Here is an 11015-nt window from a genome sequence, read left to right as displayed (position 1 = left end):
AAAATTTAAAACGGTTGAGTTAGGCCATCTCCAACCATGGAGGGCTAATAAAAAGCCCTGCGCAAAGTTTTAGCTACAAGTGCTATATTTCGGCTTATAGAGCTTCTTTTTAGCCCTATACTAAAGCAGAGCTCTATCCCGCCTATGCCTATGCCTCAAGTAAATAAATAAGCTAATAGCAACGTTTGATCGGTAGAATATTTAGAACTTTGGAAGATGCTCAAGGTAGCTTGCTTCTAAGTCACTGCACTAAATGCGCATGTAGTCGTAGTAGTTGGCCACCCAATCTTGGTACATTTATATTAGGCTTTCGACACGCTTGAAATAAAAGCAAGAAGAGCAGGTATTGAAAGAAAGAAGCTAGGTCGGCTCATTTTAGCTAGCGGGGCAGACTTTCCTATGGCAATCCCATTGCGGCCTTTGACAGTCTAGTAGTATTTATTTTCACTGGTAAGTGAGAGACTATAGGTTTGATTCTTGCCAAAAGAAATATAAACCACATCATTGCTAGCCCACTCGTCCATCCCTTAGTGTAAATAATTTTGTTCAAAAAAAAAAATATATATATATATATATATATATATATATATATATATTAGCCAGATACGCTCGTTAGAGATGGCCTTACATTATAGGGTAGACCTTTAGTTGATCGGCCAAATTTGTTACCCTACGGCGCAAAGCCCAAAGGGAAATCCAAAAGCAGCCCTCTGTCCACTTCTCTTTATTTCTTCTTCGGAAGCTAAATCGTACTGCCAGTTTGTCACGCAAGGACATTTTTGTTTCCTCAACCAAAAGGCTGTAACCCTAGAGGTCCCTTTTTCAGTGGATTGAATTATTTTGTTTACTCGATGGTTTTTGTCTGCTGGGGATTAATTTTCACCCACAAATTGCATTTAGAGGTGCAAATTATTGTACCAAAGATCAAACAAAAAGACACGACTTGGTCATGTGGGGTTGTTTAGCTTATTATTAAATGAAAAAAGTTTGCCGCTTTTTACATGCTAGGAGTTATTCATCCTTTCTGACAAATCAAAATTTGACATGTTTGCAAAAACACAAGTGACACATTCTTGTTTCCGCATTCATGTGTTAATTCATAGTTCGATTCATTATCTTGAAAAGATACACAAAAAATGACTCCAAAAAAATTGCGCTCTTCCCCAAACCCAACTTTATATGCACTTTTCATGCCTTGTTTACTATACCAATATACAAACCCAAGAAAAACTAGTGTTACAGCAACTCTTAGAAAAGCACGGGACCTCCTTTATTTTGGTCACACTCGACCAACGTACTGGTTCCATCCAATGTGAGAGCTGTCGGACGAGTTTCCCTCAACAAACCCACCACCATAACCAATGTTCACAAAGACCATGCTTACTGTAGAATTGGACCAAATTTTTTTTTTGAAACAAAATGCGTCTGTCATCGCTGTAAGAGCAGCCTGAAGCTGAAATTGTATGGCATTATTTGCACCATCTGTGAAAAGGGCTCCTCCCTTCCCCTCCCTTCAAGGCATTGAACTACCTCATTTCTCAGTTCATTTGGTAGCTGCATGCAAACCCAATCAACCAATGACTCCAAATCCTTTGCGAAATCGAGTAAATACCAATCCAAAAGTTTGGGGATGATCAGTTTGTTTATCTTTGAAATGCCAACTGCTGCCTGTATGTATTCCCTTTTTGCTGCTTCCAACTCTTCTTCTACATGGGCTGCTGAGTACACTCTCACCTTTTGTTTCACAAGAATTTTTGCATATCAGAATGAACCGAATAGGTTTATACAGATGATTTCACATAAGGAAAGTGATTTTCAGGCTCCCCTTTTCTTCTCATGCACCCCTCCCTCTTTTTCTAGCCTTAGGTTTGAGTAAACGAAAGGGGAGTGAGAGAATACAAAGGAGGAGAAGGAGAAACCGGGAGTGTGAGTATCACAAGATTCACCATTTAATTGGGAAGCTTTGCCTTAATTTAGAATGAAAAAATAAATTTTAGATTAGCTTACAGTGGGGGAGGACCAGCTTCCACACGAAAGTGCAAACGTAACCAAGGGTTCGGACCACTCCAATCCGAAAACGCTGCGAGCTTTCATCTCATCATTTTTCGCAGCTTTTGGACATGTCTGTTGTAAGAGTAGAAACAATGTGAAACTTAATTTGCATTTCATATGCATGAGATGACACAAACTCAGTCACTCAGAAGTCAGTAATTCTAGCCTAAAAGCACTAGGGGGAATATACTTACAAATTTTAAGTGATAGGGCAGTCTTAAAATGAAATGCTCGATTGTAATTGCATTTAGCGAGTGTCCCCCGACACCTATTGTTGCCTGACGCAAAGACAGCCAAAATCAGCTTACGAAAAATGATTATATGACAGTTGATATCAACAGAAACAGAACATTACATGATGGAGTACTGTGCATGATGGCATTTGGGGTATACAAAGTTAAAGAATCCAATCCTTGTTTGTGCGTGTGTTTGTTTGTGTTCAATGGAATTGGTTGACATGAAGGATGAATTGATCTTACCTTTTGCATTAGACCTACAACCATTTCAGGAGTCTCGGGTATCCCATGCTCTAAAAATGCCTGCAACAGTGGTAATACAAACAGCTTTGAGTGTGTTGTTTTTGTTTTAGATATACCAGGTAAAAGAAAAGGTGTTTTCCAAAGGTACAATGTCCAATGTCTTTGAAAAAAAAAAAGAATTGATCAAACTTGCAGTTGGGACACCATAAATCTTCGATTTTCGGTTTCTTGATAGAGATGCGGCATCACCTTCATCATGCAGGAATTATAAGTGTTGATCCAAAATGCAAGCTTCTGCTGATGGTTTAGACCCTCCAGATTCACAGTGGCAAGCTTTCCAAGTAGGAACCTGGTGATTTTTCAAAAGAGAAATTAATTAAACACAATCCAAAGCACTATGATTAACTGAGGACCAAGATTAGACAAACCAAAAGCTCACTTTAATCTGTGCATCAGAATTAATGTGCTTGTTGTTCTGTTGAGATCAACTGAACCGATATCAATCGAATGGAGATGTTTATAGGGGCCAACGTCTATGTTTCTGAATTCCAAACAAACACCATAAGGATCTTGAAATCCCATCTCTCCATTTGCTGCATGAGCAGATAATGTTGATCTAGAACTTCGCACTTCCTCTCCCTTGTCCTTCAAATTGCTCATCCTCACAAAAATGCTGGACAAACACTTCACAATATCCTCGGACACTTTATTAGGAGTGACATCAGCATCCGGATCCCTATCATCCGAAGAACTAGATGAACTCTCATGTGCTCTTTCCTGGTCTACTAATCTGCATTCTAGCTGAACAATCAAATTTGCAATTAAATAACCACAATGTGTTAATGATTGGATCTAATAATTAGAAACTTTCATCAGAGCTTGCTTACCTCTAACTTCAACACGTCCGAACACTTTGCCACGGATTCATGTTTTGGAGGTGTTTTCTTTACTGGGGTTACAATTTTAGCAGTTTTCTTGTCAGGAGATTGCTTATCCTTCACCGCATTAGAGCATAACCGATTCTCTTTTCCTCTACCATCTTCTGCAATTGGTGTTATGGAATTGGGTTTCCTGGGAGTTTGTTTTCCATTGACTTGCCTACCAGAACAATTCCCTATTCGATCAGAGACGATATGATGAGTGGACATCATCCTTCTACTCGAAGCGCATCGAGCAAGCGAAGGTGGAATCCTGCTGGCTGATGCGGCTGACATGAACTCATTATGTGACATAGATTTTGACCTCTGATGTTTAGAGACTCGAACCGGGGTCTGCTCAATCGAATCATTCGAAGTTTCGACACTCCTGTTGGAGGACAGATACACAGCTTGCTGATAGAGACCTTGTCTAAAATTCACAACCTGCTCTTCGAGCCGAACAACCTCCTCTTCTAAAACAGCTACTTCAGCTAGAAGTTCTAATGTCTGAAACAAAAAACATCACACATTGTATCAATTCAAATGAAGTGCATTCTTCTTCAATTTCTAATCTTGGAAAAGCGTTCTTCTGGGTTTTTAGAGAGAGAGAGAGAGAGAGAGAGAGAGAGAGAGGATTGTACTAACATGTGAAGGGAGATAAGGAGGAAGACGAGGCAGAGCTCCCAATGGTCTTGTAAAAGCCCTCTCCAATGCTCTGTGGACATTCTCTTCATGTCTGAGCTTCTTCTTCAGCTTATCAACCTGCAAATTACAAACCAAACCAATAAGTCAACGACAACAACAACATTAAAAGAACAGTTCTTTTGCAGAAATTAAGAAACCCAATTAAAATGTTGGAAGATTACATCTTGCTGCAATGCCATTTTTCTTTCACGGTTCGATTTACGCCGATTGATTGCAGTTCTCTCAGTGCCCATTGCTCTGCTCTTCTGAGAATCCATCTTCTTCTCCTTTACAAATTCAACACCAAAATTATATCAATGTCATAAGCAAGAAAATGGGATCAGTGTGTCTGAGAAAAAGGACACCAAAGGGAGAAACAAAAACTATTCTTTTCTTCGGTAACATGGAATAAGAAAAAGAAACACTACGGAACAAAAGAAAATTAACCCAAATTTGGATTTGGATTTAGGATCAAAAGTGCCTCGCTTTTCACAGCTCAGTGGGAGATTAAACAAAATTGGAAAGAATGATTTTGGAAGTAAAGAATATTTAATGTCTCAATAGTTATGAAATTACATGCAAAAAATGGACAAGTAAATTAAAAGCCTTTACTTTTTCAAGTAAATTTGAGAACCCCATTTAGATGCCTATTGCCCATATCCAAAAACTCCATTTTCAGAAAAGTTAAGGTCTAGAAGACCAGAAGAAGAGAACCCAGAAATACTTTTCTCAAGAAACAAACACACTGACCTCGAAATTTGTTACTGATATGACCTCTCAGCTTTAATGAGAGAAGAAGAATTACAACCCAAAAAAGAAAAAAATAAAGAAAAAAAGAAAAGCAACTTACTTTATTAGTATCATGATTTATAGCAGGAGCAGCTTTCATGGTCTGAAAATTAGTGCGTACTCTGTTATTCATCTTCTTTTTCTTTTCTGGAGAATGAGAGAAACTATGATGCAAATTTAATGCATCCTGAAAAGATGAACAGAGGGATGACAACTTAATCTCTCATAATTTCATAACTGTAAATAAAGAACTAGAGAGAGAGGAGGAGGAGAGAGAGATTATATTTCATATATGATTAAGAGAGCGGGAAAGTTGAAGTGGGGAAGGCCCAGAAAGAGAATGGCTGCATTTGCATTTGGTGTTGGTTGTTTGTAGCTTCTCTCTCTCCCTCTCTCTCTCTCTCTCTCTCCCCTCAATCAGAGTGAAGTGAGAAAGCAGCAAAAGAACAGAGCTGACAGAGCTCTGAAGGAAATAGCAGAAAACGACGAGGTTTTAGACCTTTGAATTTGGTTAATCGTCGTCCAAGAAAAGCGTAACAGAGGGACAACAAGCCTGCTGCTATTATTATATTATTTTACAAACAACAATCGAAGCCATTAGCCAAGGTTCATTAGATTCTTGACATCACATTTAACTATCCACGATGATTTTCACACATTTTTCTAATGTTTTCACACCCTTTTTTTAATTATTGACCATTGAACTAAATAAATCAAATCAAAATTACAAAAAAAGTATATAAAAAGTTAAAAGGGTGTATTTATCATTTTTCTTAACTATCTCTTGTTTTAAAGTTTGAAGTACCAAATGAAATTTTTAGAGTGCGAATAATAATTCACAATTTAAATTGTAAACAATGTTTATAATATTAGGTGTAAGATGTAGGGTTTTTCTTCTTTCTTTAACATTAAATTAAGAAACATGAAAGTTAGAGAGGGATAGAGACAAGCACTAGGCCCTGTTTGGCAAATTGGATAAAGGATCGGATAGAATTAGTTATACGGATTCGGGTGTTTGGCGTTCACTCGTACTAAATAAGCGCCAGATTAATTTAACCGGTTGGATAGGATATAGGATAACACGGTATACACCCGCTTAATAAAACCAACCAAAACGCCCGGATTATTTAGTCGAGGAAGAAGAATATGGGAGAGAAAGGGAGGGAGTTTGGGGGGTGTGGCGGAGAGAGCTGGGGAACAATTATTTGAGATTCTTCTGCAGTCGGGGAAGAAGGGAGAGAGAGGGAGGGTGTTTGGGGGGTGCGGAGAGATCTGGGAACAAAAAAATGATTTCACTTTTTTTAAATTTTTTTTGTTAAGTTTGATTTCTCCTATCTAGTATAATATCAAACACAGTATAAATAATACGGTCACTAGTCTGATATTGCATCAAACACCCGACTAATTTAGTCAGTACTATCCGGTGGCTATTTATTATATCCGACAGAAATAGTCAGTATAGTCCGAGCTGCTAAACGAGGCCTAAAAGCATACACTCCCTTTGGAACCAGATCCACCAAAACTAAGCTCATCAATCAATGAATCTAGGCTGTTGAAATTTGATCTAACGGTTACAAACAAGGAGTTCTCTTAAAAGTTATAATAATTATAACCGTTAGATCAAATTTCAACAAATCAAATTCATTTATTAGTGTGCTCAATTTTAAAGGATCCGGAGGATCCGGTTCCCCTCCCTCTCAAAATTTTGAGTGCTGCTTCTTATTCTTGTGGTGAGAGAGAGAGAGAGAGAGAGAGAGTGACCTGGCAAGAGGAACAAGAAAGTAATGGAGTGGTGCTACTTGCAACTTTTAGCTTTTCTGTGTGTGACAACCCAATCTATCATCATGGATTAACATGGACAAATCACTCTCCCCCTCTTATCTTTTTTTTTTTTATTATTCCTACTACTACTTATCACAATTCATGACCAACCATTATTCCCTTCTCTTTACCTTTTTCATCTTCTCTCTTTGGATTCCTTTCATGAACTCAATTCTTTAGAGATAATACTTGCATTCCCCTTAAGGAATGCGCTCATTCTCCCATGCAAATAATGTAATTTATTGAACAAATTTCATTATTGAAATTGTTTAATTTCTTAAACTTCATTTGAAGATCAATCCTACAAAAATCATTTGAATAGTAGATTATTCAGTCATTGAAATGTATAGAACAAATCAACAGTGTAGGTACCAAGTAACATATTCATGATGAATCGTTCATTTATTTGATACGTTTGGATGATTAAACAATTTTTTATTCGAATAATTTTTTGTATGAGTGATCTTTGAATGATGATTAATAAATTGAAGGGTTCCAATCGTAGAGTTTATATGTTCAAGATACGTTATTCACAAATAGAGGGGTGCATGCATCCCCTCGTTGAGTTTATATTAGACTTGGCATTCGTGTCGTGTTTCTCGTTTTCGTGTCATACCGGATAGCTTAACGGGTCGTGTCGTGTATTACCCGTTAAAGTAAACGGGTAATATGACCCAACCCATTACTCGTTAAGAAAAATATATTTTAAGTCAATAAAAATGAAAAACATAATTTGACCCAAAAAAATGCAAAACATAATACTGAATTAGTATATATACTAAATTTCGGAGTTGACCCCTTCATGAAAGTTGTAAAGTTTTTCATTACGAGTGATTACATTTTTCACATTTCTAAAATAATTATTATTATTTTTATTAATTTTGCACTCAAATAAAAAACACTGTTCATGAGGTTTGGAGGGTTTTAAAAATCTAAACGACCATGTAACTAGCGTCTAAGCATTGAGGATGCAATTATGAACATTTATTATGCCTTCACATCTTTCAGACTTATACATTAATGATTATGAATTTTGTTTATTTTGAACTCCCTTAAAAATAATATTCATGAGAGTTTGTATGGTTTTAAAAATTCAAATGATCGTATACCCATCCTCAAAGCATAGAGGATGCGACTAAGAGCGTTTGCATATTTTTTCATATTTTTGGCACATGTAAATTAATAATTATAATTTTTTTAATGTATTTGGTATTTTTAAAATACTATAAAAATAAATAAAACTTAAATTTTAAAATTTATATAGAATAATAATTAATAAACAATATATACATATTCATTATATCTATTGTATTTTATAGTAAGTTTTTTTTAGTAGTTTAAAAAATTAAAATCATTAAAATAACTTTTTTCTTATTGTGTCGAAGCAGGATACCTGTGTGTCATTCTCATGTAAACCTGTTAAGGACCCATTATTATCATGTGATCCGATTAGTTATCATATTGACAAAAAACCCGTTATTTTCGTGTTGTGTTAAGGGGTCGTGTAAGAAATTGTCAGGTCTAGTTTATATGCTCAAGACACATTATTCACAACTAGATGAATTTTGAAGTGTGTGGTGAACATACATTAAAGTTAACAACCGGCTTGGTGTGAACGGAATAACCGCATGTTCAACAAATGTAAGAAAACTCATGCTGCTCTTCTTTAATTGATCACTAATATGATCTGATGTCGGTTGTGTACTTTACATGTTAAGCCCTCAACCTTTAACATGACGGTCCTCCATAATTGAAATGTTGCTGCTCCTTAGGCTCTAGGCTTTCTTATCGTCTTCCCCTGCGTGGGTTAGGCATTGTTTTGGGGTTGTTTCCCCTTTTGTTGGTGCTTTAAGAGTTTCTTTTACTTGTTCCATGTTCTCTTTGGGCTTTGCCTTGTTAATATTACTCTTTATTTAACCAAAAACCAAAAATAAAAAATAAAAAAAAGTTAACAACCGGCTTTCTCCATCATTAATTAGCACGTTGGCTTTTCCTTGTTTAAAAAGGCATTTAGTTAACCAACAGGGTTCTTTCCAGATCATTTTGGTGAGAATCTTGGGGATCTGTAAATCATATACATTCATCGTATACTGAGTGATCAGTTTTTGTCAAGTACTGTTTGTATTTAATTTTAAATAAAAATATTTAAAATGATTTATAATCACACGATATATGATGAGCAGACATAATTTACGGATTTTCGAGATTCTCACAAAGAGAATCCGACAAAAATTCGGATTCTTTAGTTAAAGCCCATTTATTATGGAATCAATAAATCTTGGGGTGTGCTATCCACACCCATTTTTTTTTTCTTACATACCTCTTGTTAATTTTTATCCTTTGATCTTCTTTAATTCATCCGATTTAACGGTCAAAATTTAGAAGAGTGTGTGAGAAGTAAGAAAAAGTGTATGGATATCATACCCCTAAATCTTTCAGTACATAAAGCAAAACAATTAATCAATAAATCTCTCTGAAAGATATGATACAGCACTAAACATGGGCCAAGTGCATCAACAACTTAATTATTACCTTTTGGTCCCCATAGCTGCTGGTAACTTGGCTCTTACGCTTGCAGATCTTTAGTACGTTGTAGTTTTTTGAAAGTAGGAAATTAAATGAAACACAAAAGCCCCTTGGGCAACCATTACAACAATTATCAAAGCTTAAGGCATTCCTTGAACTACTAGGGATAAAATCAAGCCAAACGCAATCTCAGGACATAAGAGTGCTCTATAACAGCTAATTTATCAGCTACAAAGTTGGCTTCGCGATAAACATGAACAAAACTAATAATCTCGTAATTATAGAAAAGTTTATGAATGTCTCCAAGTAGCAAACGAATTTTTCATGGAATTCAGCAAGCACCATTCACGTTGTAGTTGTCATCACAATGTAGACAACTCCTCAATAATTATCTGTTTAAGATTTAGGCGTAAAATTATTGTGTGATACTAAAATATAGTTGCAGTATAAAAAATTTATTTATGTTATGACATGTCAATAGATTATTAATATTATACCATAAGATATAAACTTGTCGTCTATTCATAATTTAACATGTAAGTTGATAACGACTATATTCTAATATACCATATACCATAATTTTATGGTTATCATTACTAACTAATGAACCCTACAAAATAGTAAATATGCATCGTTATATCTTACAAGTGTTTGCCATATCCTACCTCCCAATTGTAAGTGCCTTTTTAATAACCATAATTATTTTCAAATGATCATGGTTAGTGGAAAAATATTATTCATGCATGAATTATCCCAGTAGAACACGTGTCTTAAAAAGACAATTTGTTGCCAATTTAGATGGATTTGTATTAGAATTTGGGATTTTAGATCTGGGATATTTGCTCTCAACTGCTTCATCTGTACTATTGCATCTTTGTCAAAGATGATTATGAGAAATTTGAACTTTGGTGCGAAGTGATAGGGAGAATGCCTAAAATCAACTTACCTAATCAAAATATTCTACATCTTGACACTTTATTGTTCAGAAAATTTCATTTAGATTTTTATTTTCTTTCTGAATTTTTTTATTTTAGTCAAATAATCGTATATTATTAATTAAAATATTTGAGAGCAGAGCTTGGGCGTAAATAACTAAATATAGTACCCTTATAACTTGCATTTTCACATCCATGGACTTTTCTCCCCCAAAATTACTTATATATACATAAACACAAAATATATAAATCGATCCAATGTGACTAAATATCGGAATGGTTGTTAGAGGCATCGGGAACATATAGACAAGGGATCAAACATAACCATCAACGTACTCCACAAACTGCGGGTGAATGATAAATTTATAGTTAATTAAGGTGCTAACATCAAGTAGAAATGCGTAATTTACCCGCCATGTCTGATTATTTCAGGACAAATTTGGACGATTTATTAGACGCCAGTCCAAATATTGTTATGAATTTCATCTTGCTTCAAAGTCAAGTAACTCATTGTGTGAGGATACGATTGGGATACAAGAAAATGGTTTTTTAGGTCGAGATGGAAGAAAATGGTTGGTCTCTTGGACCCTTGGTTATAGAAGAAAATGACATATCAACTTAAAATGTGTGACTATAATTTTAACCAATTAGTCTTTCTTTCTTTTCATACATAACTCCTTAATAATGTTACATTTTAGAAGAAGAAAAAAAAACACTTCCAGGTCCAATACTTTAGAGAAACACTATATTAATTTTTTAGTAAATTAAAAGCACTAAAGTAATTCAACTAAAAATACAGCATCCACTTGTCT

At 35.3% G+C, this 11015-nt stretch overlaps 1 protein-coding gene across 5 annotated transcripts; it reads right to left on the bottom strand.

Moving 5' to 3' along the window:
* Positions 1–1047: 1047 nt before the first annotated feature.
* LOC137715819 (uncharacterized) lies at positions 1048–5524 on the bottom strand. 5 transcript variants are annotated; one of them, XM_088686691.1, is made up of 10 exons: positions 4983–5524; positions 4315–4416; positions 4094–4210; positions 3419–3955; positions 2971–3332; positions 2781–2880; positions 2532–2591; positions 2247–2330; positions 2008–2124; positions 1048–1734 (listed from the first exon to the last, which is right to left on the bottom strand). In XM_088686691.1, exons 1-10 carry the CDS (start codon positions 5052–5054, stop codon positions 1429–1431), a joined length of 1857 nt encoding a protein of 618 aa, XP_088542817.1. In that variant the 5' UTR covers positions 5055–5524; the 3' UTR covers positions 1048–1428. The 5 variants fall into 5 exon arrangements, with proteins under 5 accessions (XP_088542817.1, XP_088542816.1, XP_088542815.1 ...); XM_088686690.1 differs by having other exon boundaries at positions 4315–4419; positions 4983–5500; XM_088686689.1 differs by having other exon boundaries at positions 4315–4413; positions 4983–5197.
* Positions 5525–11015: the final 5491 nt, after the last annotated feature.

The sequence above is a fragment of the Pyrus communis genome, chromosome 15, assembly GCF_041283825.1.
Source record: "Pyrus communis isolate YQ-2024b chromosome 15, ASM4128382v1, whole genome shotgun sequence".
In the NCBI taxonomy this organism is placed as follows: Eukaryota; Viridiplantae; Streptophyta; class Magnoliopsida; order Rosales; family Rosaceae; genus Pyrus; species Pyrus communis.
The sequence above is the reverse complement of the archived record's forward strand: the minus strand, read 5'-3'. Positions and strand labels throughout refer to the sequence as shown.

Excerpts from the sequence above, each read along its gene's own strand:
- LOC137715819 (XM_088686690.1), bottom strand. The coding sequence starts at position 5,054 with ATGAATAACAGAGTACGCACTAATTTTCAGACCATGAAAGCTGCTCCT. Across the intron at positions 2,881-2,970 it reads ATTCTGATGCACAGATTAAA|GTTCCTACTTGGAAAGCTTG; the intron begins GTGAGCTTTTGG and ends AAAAATCACCAG. Across the intron at positions 1,735-2,007 it reads GAAGCTGGTCCTCCCCCACT|GTGAGAGTGTACTCAGCAGC; the intron begins GTAAGCTAATCT and ends GTGAAACAAAAG.